Here is a 17,973-nt window from a genome sequence, read left to right as displayed (position 1 = left end):
TTTCCTTTTCTCTATTTATTTTATTTTTGGGTTGTGAAACTCAATTTCCCAAGAAGCCTTCGACAGGGACTGCAGAAGCCCATTTATCGAAATCTTCGAGAAAGTTCGACCCAATAGCCCGAAGTCTCATTTTTTAAACTCTGCGTCTCCATTTCAGCTCCGAGCACATACAAGTACCGGCAATAAAAGCTTAACAATGGCGTTATGGATGGAGGCAGGTTCTGAACCTAAAACAGAGAAAGAATTGGCTGACCTTGATGCTATCTCCGCTCTCAAAGAGTCTACTGCTTTTGAACTTAAGGTTTTTATTTTTATACTTCTTTACTGTACTTTGATAACGCTAATTCATTTGTGTTCCGTTCATGCAATCGTATGTAGAACAACTTGTATCACTCTGGTTTGTTATTTTGTTCCTATTGCTGCCTGATGAAGCACTTTGGTTCAAATTTTATGCCTTGTGTTGTTGTCTTTCAAGAAATATGGTTCATAAAATTGTTTGCCGGAAAAATTGTTATTCTGGACAACAGTAGAATTTGTTTAACAAGTAAATTAATTTAAGGGTGGTGAATTATGGTGATTAAGTCCAGAGTAGTTAACAAAGTAGTGATTGAGTACAAGAATGTTAACGGCTCAAAGGGGAAGAAAAATAAAAGGGAAGCAAAGTTGGAGAGTCCTCTTGTGATGTTTTCCAGAGATGTTCCTCCCTCTTTTCACGACTAGTTCTGTGAAGGCTACTTTGAAGCACCTGGCTGAGCTCCCATGCTGGGCTCGAGGTTGATTGCGAGCAGGCTGCTGGACTCGAGGCTGACTACTGGTCTGCGGATGGCCATTATGAGCATACTTCAGCGGGAAAGTGATCGTTTTCAGGTAAAGATCCCACAGGTTTCTCTGTTACAGAGCGGCTTTGGTTGTAGCGAGGTGAAATCGGTCCAAATCATACTAGGGGCTGCGATCCCAGTATTTGCTGGGTTTGAGGCAATAAGGATCAACGTCTCTTCGATTCCAATTCAGCCTTCTGTCATAGTCTGGTTCATCTGTTAGCAAAACGTGGATTTTTTACTTGTATATTTGTATTAAGGGAAACAAGTAGAAAATCCATGAAAAAAAGAAAAAAGAGAGAAGAGAAGACAGGAGGCAAAAAGAAGAGCTTTACCATTTCGTCTATTATAGTACAGATGAAGTGAATCAGTACCATTTGATACTAATTAACATAGGACACAATATTTCCTCGATACAAATGGAGTACTACAAGAACTTCTGTTCCTATGGGGCATGGGCAGAGGAAAAATCTTAGATTGCGGAGTGCCTTTTTGTTGCCTTGTACCAGCAGAACCTTCAAGTTGCTTTCTCTCATTTCCCCTTCTTGTTTTCTTTAATGTTGTTAATGGTGGTGTTCAGACAAGCTTTTGCACACGTCGACTATTCTAGTCCTCCCATTCCCTTTCTTTTCTTTTTTTCTGTCTCATATTTTTCCAAAAAAAAAAATGTTCCAAATACAACAAGCCATAGCATTCCTGTATGTGTCTTCTTCTTCTTCTTTTTTTCCGGGTTTCTCAGTTTAAATATGATTTTTTCTTATGAAAGTCATGTTTGATTGTTCAAACTTCAATCTGTAAGTGAATACACTAGCTTTCTCTAAACTATATTGATGAGGTATGCTAGAAATTAGGGATGTGCTAAAGTCGAACCAACTGATAAACTGAATCGAAAAAAGTGCTATTAGTTTATGGTTATTGGGTTATTGGATTAACGAGTTCGTAATGATTTTATAAAAAAAAGTTATTGGGTTATTGGTTCTGGTTCTGTTCTTGAACAAATTGGTTATTGGGTAGATCAATAACCTGATAACCCATTAAGACTGTAGTAATTACTACTTTACTCGCTCATAAATATTAAATACTAGTTCTAGACATATCGTAAATGTGAAATTTGATACAATATGTTATAGGACTTTATTTGTGTTATGAACTAAAAATCAAAACATACCAAAAGAGTATAAACTAAGTTATCAGTTATCTTACAACAGCATATATACACAAAGATGAACCATGAGTTTCTTGAAGCACCTAAACTTGAAGCACTTGTTTGAACCATGTGTTTGTGTATTTAAAGTAGTAAATAATGACTTTTTGTATGTATTTGATAATTATCATGTGAATTTAGTTAATGCTAATCAATAAAATATTGAATGCAACTTTAACTTTACCTTAATCAAAGTAAATATTGAATGTAACTTTTTAAATTATTCTCCTTTTAGTGTACTGATAATAGAAAGTTATATGAATTAAAATAATGTAATTGGAGTTGGATAAACCTCAAATAAATATGGAGGCATACATTTATATTTCATGATAAATTATGGGTAAATGTTATAATATAAATTAGCGAAATTGGAATGCCAGTAATTCCAATAGATCAGTTGCATATTTTTCATAATAACTATTGTATCAGTAGATCAATACACCCTTCCATATGTTACTGATAACTATTATTTGAAATATTATCATTTCCTATTCCAATTATATTATTGATTTGGTCCTCTAAGTCTTTACTGTTACAAGAGTAATTTTTATGACAGCCTTTACCCTTAATATGATAATCAATTATCAATATGATAATCAATTAGATAATTAACTGCTCACGTTGTAACTTACAGTTGGATATGGTCACATTATGACTCTTTATCTTGCAATTAAGTTGGGAGGTGAAAAAGGCTGTGAAAATAATTTGATTAATTACTATTTAACTTATTAGATGTTTTATAATATTTCAAATTAGGACAGGCGTAAATGATATTTGAACTTTTCAGTTTGTCGCTTCCCACTTTTGGTAAATAGGATATGATGATATAATGATTAACCTCAATACCTTACTAGTTACTGGTTTTGCCCTTTAACCTTCAATCTACACTTAGTGACTTTGAGTTCATAATTTCACATTATTCAAAACGTTGAAACCTAAAGTAAGAACCTTATTCCTCTTAATTTCTCTCTGGCTTACACTCATATAGTTATTTTCTTGTTAGTTATTGCTATTTCTATTTTATGAGTAATAGGAAAGTTACATTATTGTCTTGTCGTGTCAAATTGTTGGAGAAGTCATATATTTGTTTTATAAGCATTTCTTATTGGTTAAACCGGAATTAAAATTGTCAAGGACCAAAACCAATAAACCGAAGACCTATAAAAAAAATATCTTAATGGTTTAGTGTTTTTTAAAAATCAACCAACCAATGCACGCCCCTAGTAGAAATGTTATAAGCAATGCCCTTCTTGGACAGCTACATGCACTTCATGGCAATTGTTATTTCCTTCCTTTTGGATGTCTACTGCTTAGATCACCCTTTGTGCTTTTCCTTGATTATAGGGGGGCAAGCGTCTTTGTTGCCCAAATCATCATGAGAAAATGATAAGTTGGCTGTCCTTCTACATTGCAGGAACTAGGTAATGAACATGTCAAGAAAGGGAAGAAGCATTACTCGGATGCTATTGATTGCTATACAAGGGCAATAAATCAGAATGCTTTAAGTGATGCTGAGCAGTCAATTCTCTATTCAAACAGAGCTCATGTCAATCTTCTCTTGGGGAATTATAGACGTGCACTCCAGGATGCGGAAGATGCAATCAAATTAAATCCAAGTAGTGTTAAGGTATGCTTTTTCTTACTATTCATCATGTATCAAATCACAGGCCATAGTTTCCTGCCAGTGCTGCATGTTCTTGGCGTATGTGACATCTAGTTGTACTTTATTCATAGGCTCTTTATCGAGCAGCAAAAGCATCATTTTTTCTGAATCTTCTGGCTGAAGCAAAAGGGCTCTGCGAGAAAGGTCTTCAGCTCTCGTCATCAAGTGAAGAACTGAAGAAGCTTGCTAGGCACATCGATATACAGAAATCAGAAATGGATCGTCGTGATGCTGAAGAGTCTAAAGCAGTATCTTCTGCTAAGGTCTACTACTATATTTTTATCTGCATATAAAAATTGTTCATTCTGGTAGCTTCTCACTACTTATTGTGAATTATACAGACCATTGTTTCTGCATTTGAGACTAGAGGATTGAAGATTGCGAAGCCCATGTATCAAGAACTCACTGGACTAAGAAAACCAACATTAGACAAAAATAATATTCTTCATTGGGCAGTTCTTCTTCTGTATCCAGAGGTCATGTCCAGTGACTTCATAGAGGAGTTCTGTGAGACCGACATGTTTTCAGCTCATCTTGATATGATATCCTTTGTTATATATAGATACAAAAATGACAAACTCAAATTGTTAAACCAAATGTGATTCTCTCTGTGTTATCACCAGCTTGACTATCATTCTTATGTAACTAAAGCAAACTATTGTTTTTCCATTATCTTGAAGGATTTTGTTCATCCTTAGCTTCCGCACATGTTTTCAGAAGGTTGTCCACCTCTTCCTTGGGACAAAGAAAATGCTTACACTCGTGATGCTGTTGAGTTGTATTATGAGGTATATAATATTACATTATCTATCGTTGCTTTATTTTTTGTACTTCTTCCATTTCTCATGTTGTTCGGAGAATCACCCAATTGCATATTCAAAAGCATCCACTGGGCTCCATTGAACATGATATTCCACTACATAGATGGACAACATACTGCTGTGTGTTCAAAATCTGGCACATTAACTTAAAAAGATTTTCATTACAATGAAGTCTAAATAAAAAGACACTCCTATTGTTGTTGATTGAATTTGTGGTTTGGCTTGACAAAATTAATAGGATTACTGCTGAACTTTTTCATGTTTGAACTTTGAAGTCAATTGAATAAATATGTGTAGGTACAACTTGCTTTGTGGTTATGTATGATCTGGTTGGCAAATTGAAAGTAGGCATCAGAGTAGATCTCTACTAAAAAGTCAAATAACACCCTAAATGAAACTACATTACTTTGCATCAGTCTAAGAGGTGCATTGCCCTAGAATTTTTGATCATTTGTACTTCACAAGGGAATGGCAAGCCTTGTGAAAAAATCTATTATGAAATTGGTCATATAGCCACCACATTTAATTGAGAATGAAGGAACTTTAGATACGTAGTAGCGTTATGTAGGAGGCTGGGGCACCGGCCTCTTTAGGACTTGAAATATTTCATCTGGGTAGTGTAATCAGTTTTATAAACTGCTTATTCATTCCATTTTTGTGCCCCCCATAAGATGGAGGAATCAGGATTTGTTTTGTTTACAGTGTTGTCCATTGTTAAGTAGTCTTTGATACTCATCTAAAGGGAAAATATTCCATGAGAGATCATTTTTGTACCTTTATGTTCACATGATTATTAAGAAATATTGCATATCATAAAGCTGTCATGTTGAGTTGCTGTTCATTTTTTTTTCTGCGCTTGCTTTTTGGTTGATGCTGGCCAACTGGAACTTTTTACTGACTTCATGATAGTCTCCTGGGAGTACTACATAATTTTCCCATTTTCGACTGACTTCATGATAGTCTCCTGGGAGTACTACATAATTTTCCTATTTTCTACTGACTTTGTAGTCCAAATGATAGCAACTGTGCAGTTTCTGAATGCTCGTATAATGTGCTTGAGTTATTGGGGTAAAGACTGGGTTCTAGATTTGATATTTCATCCTTCAGTCATTTATTCTATCCTTAGGTTAGATGTCTGACTAGGTGTAGATTGTTAAGGTGGTTTTTGATAATTATTATGGTCCCTATTGATACATCTTTCGATCCTCTTAACTACACTTACTTAAGGTCGTGTAGTAGACTGGTGAGGCCAAGAATAATCCAATATTTGTCTAATATCTGTTTGACTCGAATTTTCATGCCAAATATGCAATTTCATTGGTAACTGTTGTAGTTGATTAGAGGGTTTCGCAATAGTGTGTCTATCAGGGATCATCTGTTAGTTTCCGGTTAATAAGCTCTTAGTGCTTTCTTGTTTAGTGCCACCAGTTGATGTTGCTGTAATATGCTTCTCTGTTCTGAACTTGTGATTGAGCAGGCTGGTGCTGGTGTCTGTTTATCCAAGCGGGATATTCTTCGGTATCTGCTGGAAGGAACAGCTGCTTCTCATGTGGAAGACTTTGGTGATGAGGAGAGCGCTTCTGCTCAGAGTTCAACCAAGGGTAGCATTTCACAAGGTACACTTCCCCATCTCTCTATTTCAACTGATGAGAATTAGGGAAGCTTTTCTCTCAAGATTATTGCAATTTCTAGTAGAACTGCTGCCTAGTGTCAGAAACAAGGGATCCATTGTACTAATTCAAAACACAGCAGATTATAGTGTGTGCTCTTCTTTGGTGGTATGGTAGAAGGGATTTCCATTGTTTGGGTTCAGCCTTTCCTTTTTAAAAATAATATTTGAACTTCATCACATTGTTTATTTGAGTATAATGAAACATAATGCAACTTTTCATTTTAAAATATGATGATTTGCACTCCATTGCTGACTTTATATGTCTATGGATGGAATAATATCCTAATAAGAAGTAGTTCATACAACTAGGATGTTTCACTTGTTATATAAAATTGACATGCTATTCAGCAGGTAGATATTACAGTCATGGTTCAAATGTAAAAATGGAGTGTTTGTGCAGTAAAATATTCAATACCCTTAATCTAGAGGCAGATAATGTGCTGTGCCTCTTCTGTTCTGTTAAAAATATAGTAAATGTTGATGCACATAACTCGGTTTTTTCTCCCCCTTTTGCCTTGATTCAATGTGAATGACCTTGTTCAATCTTTTTTTAAGCCTTCACTATCGTTTTATGGACTTATTCTGTTCTTATTTTTTCTTCACTCAATTCTTTTCTGCAGATGTCCCTGGATGGGTTAAAATTAATGAGAAGACAACACTTTATAATGTTCTAAAGGAACCGCGGTGTGTAGTTCCTGGGCTTCCTGGTATGAGTTTATTTCCTTAGATGTATTTGCACTCTATGCAGACTGCAGTTCTATCACTCTAATCTAATGTAAGATTATTTTCTTATCCTTTGCTATAGTGTTTTGGGTTGTCTCGAGGAACTCAAGCTTCTATAATGAGTTCAAATCTGGAAATTGGTCTTCTCCAAAACTTCTATGAATTTGTCGTGGAGTTGCAAGTCCATTTTGAGTTCCTATTGTCTTGCAAGTACACTCAATGTACAAAACACTCCGTTCCGTGTTTGATAATATAACTGGGGTTCATTCGATATAAGTTCATTTTGTCCATGTAGAGAGCGGAGCGTTAGGGTACTTGCTCATATTTTGTAGATTAGCAGCTGTGCAAATCTCTCTAAGGTTTCAGTTTTTTGTGGATGTAAAATTATGGGAAGGAAGGTAATTATGTTTACCTGTTAACAAAATGAAGCATCTTTTTGTCATTTGTTAAAGGAAATTATGGGGGAGAAGGTGATCATGTAGAAAACTTAAATATGTTATCTTATGATTTATTTCGTTGCTCCATGCCCTTACTAATTATTGATTTGATGAATGTTTACTAACTTCAAGTTGTAACCAAAATTTGGTGCATGTTGAAAGTTTGTATTTTCACATGGAGTGTGTACCAAATAGTCCTGGGATTATTATGGTATCACTTAATTTGTTGCTTGGTTGGCAAGTTTGGAATAACTTATTTCGTGATTAATAATTAGTACCGGGATAAGTTATCCCTCTCTTTGGGTGGTATGGTGATTCTGGGATAATTTTTGCGGGATAAAGTAAATAAATGACAAAAATGTCTCTTTCAATCTTTTTGTTACATTACTTTTTACATTCATGAAGGATTTTTTTGTAAATCAATAAATTGTTCTTAAAGTTTATTATCTTGAATATAATAAATCGAACACTCAATAAAAAATAATTTCATCATTACTAGTTCCATCATAATTAATCTCATCATAACTTGAATTCAAACTAAACGAGATTCCTGTAGTCTTTCATATTTGAAATATTGGTGCGTTTTGGGCCCCTTTCCAAATTCTCATTTATTATTTATGTTGATTTTGTCAAAATTTAGTAAATTAAATTTTCGATTGTCTCCCTCCCTCAATGTTTAGTAGACATAGTAACTTGATGTGGGAATACGAGAAGAGTGGTGCTTCTTGTTTTGTTCCTTCCAAACATCATTGCCGCTAAATCAAAACGCTACCTTTATGTTTTGAACTACAATGAACTCTAGTTGAATTAATACTTTTAGTTAATTAAGAACCTCTCTAAAATAATATTTTTCTCCAGCTTCAACTTGGATCAATGGAAATAATGTATTTTCAGAATATTCCTGTATAAATATATGGTCCCATTAATATTATAAATTAATAAATCTTTAAAAGTACAAATATATCTAAGATAATTTAATGAAATGTGATTCTATTGTGTTCTGTTTTTTATTAAAATATAAATCGAGTTGAAGCTTATCTCAAATTTCTCTTATTGCATCCAAAAGTTTTGGTGTTACCTTTACAAATTGCCATGAAGAGTTTTAAATACGATAAGTGTTTTCTTACGCATAATTGATTCTAAAAATATCGTATCATCTTCAACTTTATCATTAACATTATTTTTTTGAATTAAATCCACAATTTCTTCTAAACTCTGAACCTTTGAACATTTGTATCATTTTTCACTCATCCAACAGATTATTAACATCCATTTTATTGCGGTAACAAAAATTATTAATCATGGCCTCAAATTCATAAATGACATTTTCCCGAGTGGGTTCATTTAGATTCTATAAGATTTCATCCCTCCACAAATTTTGCAGTATCAACACACTCTTAAAATTAATAAACATTAAATTATGAATTAAATAATATTTCTATAAAATAATAATATTTATCATTGTATGTTAATTTATTGTAGAGAAATGATATTGCTAGGAAATAAATTTATACTGTTGCATGTGTGAAATGCATGGCGAGGTTAAAAAAAGGGGTGAAAGCTGCACCAATACTGTAATCATAGAGGAATACTTTGAATTTAGACCCAAAGAAGTGACTATTTTGAGCTTTATTTTCTCAATATTTCAGCAGATATATATGACCAATTGACTACTTTGGAAAAGGGAGGATTCCATTTATGCAAACATGGCAATGGTTTATGCCAAACTCTAAAACCAGTAATGATGGTTTTAGCCTTCAAAGTAAGAACATTTTACTTGAAAAGATAATAAACTACCATCCATTTAAAAAGAGTTCATCTGTCATCTTGATCCTTTTTTTCTCACTTTCTTTTTATTCAACACATAATTAGCAAGGGGAAAGGTAAATAGTCTCTGAGAAATAGCACAAAAACAGAAAGTAAGCAACATAAAGAGCCTACAGACTTCATTCATACAAACATATCCAGGACAACACGGAGGCAGTCCCCGTCATGCATCAGGTCGAAAGCTTTGTTTATGTCCGCAAGTGTCATGTTATGAGTGATGTATTCATCCACCTTGATTTCCTATTAGTAGTGGAAGTGTTGGATAAATGAATAGTGACTAAATGGTATAATAAGGGAAGAAGAAAATATCGAAAAGGGAAATAACAGACCTTCTTTAAATACTTGTCCACGAGGGAAGGAACTTGTGATCGGCTTTTGAAACCACCAAAAGCAGTTCCCTTCCAAACACGACCAGTCACCAGCTGAAATGGACGTGTAGATATCTCCTGACCAGAAGCAGCAACACCTACAATCACTGAGGTTCCCCAACCCTGCAATTCCAATAAGATTGGACATGTTCAGCATTAGTATCTTGTACAATAGATTAATTTTTTCATAAGGTGGAGACATTAATAGCATCCCGAAGAGAAATGAAAATAAAAATATTGAAAGATAAAGGGGAACGTCTGATGGGAAGCTCAGCAATTTCAAGCGGAGTGAAGACGTGGTGGGGAAACTGAAATTACAATTTTATTGATTAGATACTAGCATATTTACCTTGTGACAACACTCTAAAGCAGACCTCATAACAGAGACATTTCCTATGCACTCAAAACTGTAATCAACACCACCATCAGTAAGATCCACAATGACTTGCTGAATGGGTTGCTCATGCTCCTTGGGATTAATGAATTCAGTCACACCAAAATTTTTGGCTGCATAACAGTTAGATATATGGATCAGATGATGTGACAACTTATGTGCCATACAACAGAATAATTAAGGACACTAGAGCATGAAAACTGTTGTGCTGCTCAAGTTTGTTTCAAATGCTATTTCTTGAATAAGTCTGATTAACTTAACCAGACATACTTTCACCGCCACTTCAATCTGACATAAGCTTCAAAATTATTTTGTTAACAACTTGTTTCCTCCTATGATCAGCATGAGATCAAACAAGATATTTATACATTAGACTTTCATAAGAGCAATCTACTGCTTATCATACAGAAATATACAGATGATAATCAAGATATATGACTGATTAAATCATGACATCTAATCTGAAAGTTTTAAAATGATTCGGCGAAAAATATCATCTCTTGCTTTCAAAATTTCAAAGCTTGAAATGATATGGAATTAGCTGGAAAGAGGTCAGGAAATAATAGCTTGAGCTTGAGAAATCGACAGAAAACTGAAGAGGGGAAAATGCACCTATAGGCGTTGACTGATTGAAACCAAAGTTTTAAGACCTAAAGGGCAAGGCAATGTTCAGCATCATTTTTAGAAGAGATCTCTGTCTCATTCTTTGTTGGATAAATGGCTGTTGCATTTGATTTGGTAGAAAGGATGAGGGCATGAAGACAACAAATTATTATTAGGCTTCTTTTTCTTTTCCATTACCATTACATACTCCATTCCATAAGGAAGTTCTCTACACATACTACCACTATGACATAGCGATGATGTAGAAAAAACCATCTAAGCACATGCAAAACATATATCTACAAGAAACCCTACAGATATACATCTAACTTTGAAATCATTTATCTGCTTTTAACAAACATATACTTAATAATCTAGAATCCCTGAGGACCAACTGGCCCATGATTTGAAACTCGGTGGTAACGGGCCCATCCTTCTACCCTTCCCCAATTAAATACAAGGCTTTTGTTTGCAACAGGGTACAAATTCATGACATGCACCTAATCACACATCACGAGACACTCTTACCATTGAACCAAAGCCCTAGGGGCTTTAGCTTTTGATTGAACATTAGAGATTAGTAACTAGTATTTGAAGTCTACCAAGAAATTGATCTTAGGACTTAGGAGTAGCAAGTTCTGACAAATCTGATGTAAAATATAATTGGAACCTAATCATATACTTTACTATTCCTAAAAGTTCATAGTTCACAATCTTAGACAAATTGGACAAAGCTGTACCTCTATCAAACTTTTTGCTGTCAATATCAATTCCAATAATTCGTGAAGCACCAGCAGCTTTTGCACCCTCCGCCACCTAACAAACAAATAGATAGATTGCATACATATATTAAAGGAGCTTAATTATTTGACACACAATCAAATTGTTAGATACTTACAGCAAGACCAACTGTTCCCAGGCCAAAGACGGCAACAATGGAACCTGGTTCAACTTTTGCAGTGTTCCAAACAGCTCCAAGGCCTAAAGACAGCAAATACACAATGTAAAACGCAAGGAGTGTATAGTAAGAATGTAATTAGCATTATCTAAAACTAAAGAAAACACAGTGTATTGGATTTGGAAGGAAACAAAAGGGATATAGTTAGATGGGCATTCTATGTTTTATTTCTTCCTCAACTTCTAATCTAGGGGAATAAACCAGCATGAAGTGATGCAAAATGATAAATAAGATGGACACCTGGATAAACCAACCAAAAGACACTATCTACTAAACTCATAAAGATCAAATTACTATGATGACATGCTCCCTAGACAATATACTCAAATATATTTCCATCCTTGCGCAATCAATCATTTATACGATAACTTGGTTTTAAATTTCCTTTTTTACTTCTCTCTTTTAGCTTTTATCTTGGGGTATATTCTCTCAAAATCCTGTCTTCCCTTTACATACATCATATTATCTCAGAAGTGCTCTCAATTTTGACAGGTGTCAGGTGTTGCAGTAATTTTGACCAAAATTTGAGAGATTTAACAAATCAAAAAGAACAACTAATAAAAAGATGATGAAGTCACATGAAAATTGAAAGCAAGTACTTCGAGAACCAACACAACAGTTTATTACACCTATATTATTGATAAATAATGGATTAGAAAAGGAGTTAATGGACAGCACTAAATCAGAGATGCTACAGAATACGTTTCATGAATTAGCCTGAAGAAAATCACAAGATTTTAGTTCAATCACATATTAGGTCTGAAAGTCAATTTACCAGTTGGAACACCACATCCAAGAAGGCAGACTTTCTCCAGAGGAGCTACTGGGTCAATCTTTGCAACACTAACATCATGGACAACAGTGTACTGACTGAAGGTTGAAGTTCCCATGAAATGATAGATCGGTTTTCCATTGATAGAAAATCGACTCTTACGGTCGTTCATCATAACTCCCACTCCAGTAGCAGCCCTTACTTTACCACAAAGATTGGTCTTTCCTGATTTGCAGAACTTGCATTCTCTGCATTCTGCCTGGTAGCAAGGTATAACATGGTCTCCTGGCTGAACCTCAGTCACTCCCTCACCAACACTTTCTACTATCCTGCAAATTTTAGATAGCTAAGAGCCTAAGACCAAGAAAAATGGCATCCAGAAAAAATCTTGTTTAGCTTCAATCGAAGCTAGTACATTCAATCAAAACACTATGACACAAAGAGAGCACGTACCCCGCAGCCTCATGACCAAGAACACATGGGAAGAGACCCTCAGGATCCTTCAAGGAAAAAGAAACATGTGTTAGATTGTTAGTGCAATACCAAACAACAAGAAATAGTTCAATAAACTAATGATCTTAAACCATTGACTCCAGACTTATCTTTCTCCAATTTCCAGAAAACCACAAATGAAATGCAAGAAATTTTTCATAAAAGAAGGAAAGAACTAAAAATTCTTGCCATTCTGCAAATACCCTTGAGCATAAATGGTTTGAAGAACCTAAAATCTGGGTATGCATGTTTCAATGAAATTCCATATGTCACAACATTAGCCATCCAAAACAAATTAACATTGTTGCAGAAATGCAAAAAGCTTCAACTCCGTTCTCTAAATTTCAACTATTCATCAATCCCAAATCACTTAGATTTTCATCAAATTTAACTCATACCAAAAATTTGCAATTACTAATAAAACGGAGAAAGATGTATGGATTAGATTACCTTGCCACTCCAGGTATAAGCATCGGTGTGGCAGAGAGCAGTATACAAAACTTTAACCCGGACTTCACCGGCTTGCGGTGGAGCCACCTGCACATCCTCAATCACCAAGGGCTTGTTGGGTTCCCAGGCCACCGCAGCTATACACCATTTTCAAAATCCATAATCATACATTAAGCTACAACATTTAGGGTTTATAGAAAGCAAAAAACGTGCAAGTGACACACATATATAGTAAGATGAAGATGCAGAGAGAGTAAAAAAAAAAAAAAGTACCTTTGCAGGTGATGACTTGACCTTGTGTAGCCATGATTTACAGACCACAGAATCAAAGAAAATAAAAATAGTGTTTTTGAGGATGACTCTACAAATAGATCCAATTCTTTATACGACTCTCTAACTTCAATTATTAGTAATAATAATGGTGTGTTTGGAAATGAGGAAAACAAATTTTTAATTTTATTTTTATTTTTTTCATGTACATTAGCTTAAAATATTTTTCTATGAAAAGAAAAACAAATTCCGTAAGTATTATTCTAAGTAGGTGTTTGGTCTATGTGATATCATATGACGATATGAAATTGTGAAGCGAAATCAGTTTTTGGATATGCAATTTCAATCTAATCATATTCTTCAAAAATCATGATATGTTATTATATGGAAATTCCTTATCATGATTTGATATTTTTTGAAACACAAAAAGTGATATATGAATTTATATTTTGTTAAAATAATCTCACGAATTTTTATAGCTTGAAAAAATAGATTCAAAATACTGCAACAAGCCATTAACCATTATGATATTGTCACACAAGTGAAAACTTTCATTGCTTATGTAGTATTACATAATTATTTGCGAGAAGGAGTGATAAAATATTTATGGTCTATGAACATGAAAATATAGTTGTTGATGACATTGACCAACAAATGTGCCAAAGTAACAATATTGGTTCGTCTTCTCGGTCACATGATTGAGAAATACAAGTTCAACGTGAGGAGATTTTCCATATTATGTGGGAGGATTATACTAAAGATTAGTTTACTACAATTTATGTTCAATTTTTTTAATAAGTTAAAGTTTGAAGAACAATTACTTAAGTAGGGAACAAATAGGTTTGTAATTATTTATTATGCGATTTATAATTTTTATTTATTTAGTAAGATTGAATAAACAGTTGTGGTTATTTTAATAGTTTTACAACTTATGAAATTCTTATGTTTATGAGAAAATATATAAAACAAAAATTTTATATTGCATGTCCAAACAAGTTTTTAATTTCATCTCAAGATTTCATATTATATCATGATTTCATATTGCATAATCAAACGAGCCCTACGTTTATTATCTTTTCCCAAACATCCCAACCCCCACTCTCAACACCATCACATCATATCACATCTCATTAATGTCAGAGCTACAAAATTTAATAAGGGGTTCAAAATCTGAATAAGTAACACTTGAACAAATTGAAGAAAGTTTGACATCTATTATATACACATAAAAATAATCTTAATCATGGATAAATAATAATATTTTCCATCAAATGGTGAACCCCCTAATAGTATACTGGCTTTGCCCTGTATCTTATCTTGTCTCGTTACAATTTTCACAATGTATTGTTAAATCATATGAAAATGTACTTCGAATAATATGTTTTTTTTTACTATTTACCAAATATGAAAATATAATTACTTATTTTCTTTTGATCCACTTTGTCTTGTTTTAATTTACACAAAATTTAAAAAAAATAAAAGAGAAATAATTACTTATGATCTTAAATTAAGCAGATACAAAAATTTTGAGATTTTAAAGTTGTCAAGTCGAAAGTGTGAATTAAAAGTTATACCAAAAAAAAAAGAATTAACTGAACTTAAAAAGAAAGTAAACAATTTGAATCACATAAAGTACTTATTTACAAATAAATAAATAAATAAATAATTCACTTATTTTTTAAAAAAATTTATCTTTTAAGAAAATAATTTACTTTGTATCAAACACATCCTAAGTTATTTGTCTTTTTTAAGCGAAGCCCAGCCACTAAAAATCTCATACCACCCTTCCTTGCTGTTATTTTCTTTTCTTAAAACTTTTTTTCAACTTACTAAAAAAAGGAAAGTGAAAATTACACAAGTGAAGGTCTTTTATTTAATAATTACCACTTTTAAGTATACTTTTTATTTATTATTATTTGTGTCAATTTTTGGCAATATTTATTTAAAACAATTTTAAACAATTTTAATACATATTTAATACAATACTAATTCATAATGCAAGCTTCCTTCAGTTTATAATTTTTCTTAAAACTTACATGTGTCATACAAATGAATTACAACTATTTTTAATACACATTTAATACTTTTTTTCTCACCACATAATTTTTATATAATATAAATGAATTATATATAGCATTTTAACACAAATTGTGTAATGATATAAACATAGAAAATTTCATAACATCATACATAATATTAGACATGCTTTAATACTTAATTAGAAGACAAAAAAATGATCTGAATTTTTATAGTAAACTAATCAACTTCTAAAACAAAATGCTAAAAAAGATTTTATTCCGTATTCTTTATTCTTTATCATAAGGCCTAACATTCTTGCAAGTCTTCATGTTGTGATCTTGTTATCCATAGTTTATGTTGAGTGACTTTCTTTTAAAAAATAATTATTTATTTTACTCTCTAATTCATAAGCTACATAAAATATAAATCAATAATTAATTAGACAAGTAATCTAATCGTAAGAAATGCAGAGACATAATAAACGGCCAAATGAATTAAATTTAAATTAAAAATGTATTACACTCATTTTAAAGTTGAATTAGAACCGAAATAAACATGATTTCAAAATGAAGCAAACGAAAGAGCACTATGTGATTTGTAAAACGAATAAAACTTACATCAATAATGAATCAAACAAGTAATTCAATCATAACAAATCAATCAATAAACTCCAAATGAATTAATTTGTATTAAAAGTGAATTAAAAAAATATTAAAGTTGTATTAGAAGAGAGAATTATGCATGGATAAAAAAATGTAACTAATGAAATACCAGACAATGATCTATAGAGTGAATTAAGTTTACATCAATAACGAATTAAACAAGTAATCTAATAGTAACAAATAATAAACTACAACATGAATTAAATTTGCGTTAAAAGTGAACTACACAATATTAAAATTGAATTAGAAGAAAAAATTAAAAATGAAAAACATAACTAACGAAAGACAAGACAATAATTTATAGATTGAATTAAACTTGTATTATTCATGAATAAATTATGTATTAGAAGTATCTTATAAATTATTTTGGTTTGATTCTCTAAGAACATGAGTGATGTTTGCAATATGTATTGTGTCTATGTTATAAATGTATTTACAAGTGTTTTCTTAAATTATTTTGGTTGATATCACTATAAAAAAAGAGAGAGTGAAGTTTGTAATACAACTTTATACAATTGCGATATAGTTTCACAAACTTCACTTTTTTCGAGTTTCAATCTAATTTTTTTTTTCAAAATCAATTATAAACTTAATTAAACCCTCTTAAAATTGAGATATAAACTTCAAACGACATTTTTAATTATTTGTAGGAACTACCTATCCAAATTAATCACAAATCCATTAAATTCAAAATTTGAAGCTTTATAATGACCATCAATGGTGAACTCTTGTTTCTGTAATTTTAGATATCTGAAATTTCTACTTAAAAACATGATTTTGTACAAATTTTTGGTCTTTTTATTCCTCTTTTCAGTTTGTTTTTGGATAAAAATAGTGACATATGAGCAAAAACTGATTGAGGATGAATTTTTAGGTGAAACGCTCAAAGAAGAAAAAGAAAAAGAAAAGGAAGAAGATAAAAAACGCATAAGAAAGAGACGAAGAAGTAGAGGAGTAAAAAATGAAAGGAAAAAGAAGCATAGGAGTAAAAGACAGAAAGAGACTAAGAAGCAGAACAATGAAAATAAAAAATGGAAAAAGGGTTGACAAAAGAGGCCCCGTAGGATTTTCTTAATTCTAAAAAAAGTTATATTTAGTTTAAAAAATTATGTTGACATAGATGGTAAATATTTTTATAATATAACATATTTATGTGATATACCCAAAAAGAAATATATATAAATATAATTTTTTTTTAGATATATTAAAAAATTTAGAGGTTAGTGTCAAAAACACATTTAAACTATACCTTTTTTTAAATTTCATACCTTAACTATTGAAAGTTTGAGTTTCATACCTAAACTATCACTTTTTAGTTTGAGAAACACATCTCTCTCTTTTATATCACTCTCATCATGGTATGTGTAATACACTCTGTCTCTTTTATTTTAAAGAATTTCCACATCACACTTCACATGGACAAAACATTCAACCTTGAATTTTTTTTTTATTAGTATTAGTTAAATAAAAATTAAAAAACTATTATAAAAAATATTATTCTCTTTATAAAATAAAATGTAAAATATTTTTCTTACCTCACACCATTTTCTAAAGTTTATTATTTTGTTTGAATTTCTTTTATAAAAGTGTTTCTTTTCTTATTTCATCTCCTCCTCCTCCTCAAATACTAATTTAGATATTATTTTGTTTTCTTAAAAATATAATTTTACCCATCCCACTTAACTTTCCGCTTTCAATCCCCCCCCCCCCCCCCCCAAAGTGTTTAGATATACATATCAAAAATAGTTTTAGTTGCTGCCATAAGACTATATATTTTTTAGTTGTTTATGTTATATTCAATACAATAGTAGATTTTTTTT

The 17,973-nt window shown here is 32.1% G+C and overlaps 2 protein-coding genes across 2 annotated transcripts; one reads left to right on the top strand and one right to left on the bottom strand.

Annotated features, from left to right (window-relative positions):
- Positions 1–169: 169 nt before the first annotated feature.
- On the top strand, positions 170–7,423 carry LOC101244029 (tetratricopeptide repeat protein). Its single transcript, NM_001319248.1, has 8 exons — positions 170–301; positions 3,437–3,649; positions 3,757–3,948; positions 4,027–4,227; positions 4,393–4,473; positions 5,984–6,122; positions 6,799–6,885; positions 6,984–7,423. Exons 1-8 carry the CDS (start codon positions 197–199, stop codon positions 7,061–7,063), a joined length of 1,098 nt encoding a protein of 365 aa, NP_001306177.1. The 5' UTR covers positions 170–196; the 3' UTR covers positions 7,064–7,423.
- A 1,865-nt stretch (positions 7,424–9,288) lies between these two features.
- On the bottom strand, positions 9,289–13,509 carry ADH3 (alcohol dehydrogenase class III). Its single transcript, NM_001251867.1, has 9 exons — positions 13,476–13,509; positions 13,203–13,339; positions 12,714–12,760; positions 12,264–12,589; positions 11,429–11,511; positions 11,271–11,346; positions 9,883–10,040; positions 9,495–9,656; positions 9,289–9,405 (listed from the first exon to the last, which is right to left on the bottom strand). Exons 1-9 carry the CDS (start codon positions 13,507–13,509, stop codon positions 9,289–9,291), a joined length of 1,140 nt encoding a protein of 379 aa, NP_001238796.1.
- Positions 13,510–17,973: the final 4,464 nt, after the last annotated feature.

This window comes from Solanum lycopersicum, chromosome 9 (assembly GCF_036512215.1).
Source record: "Solanum lycopersicum chromosome 9, SLM_r2.1".
Classification (NCBI taxonomy): domain Eukaryota; kingdom Viridiplantae; phylum Streptophyta; class Magnoliopsida; order Solanales; family Solanaceae; genus Solanum; species Solanum lycopersicum.
This window is presented reverse-complemented; position numbering and strand designations above follow the sequence as displayed.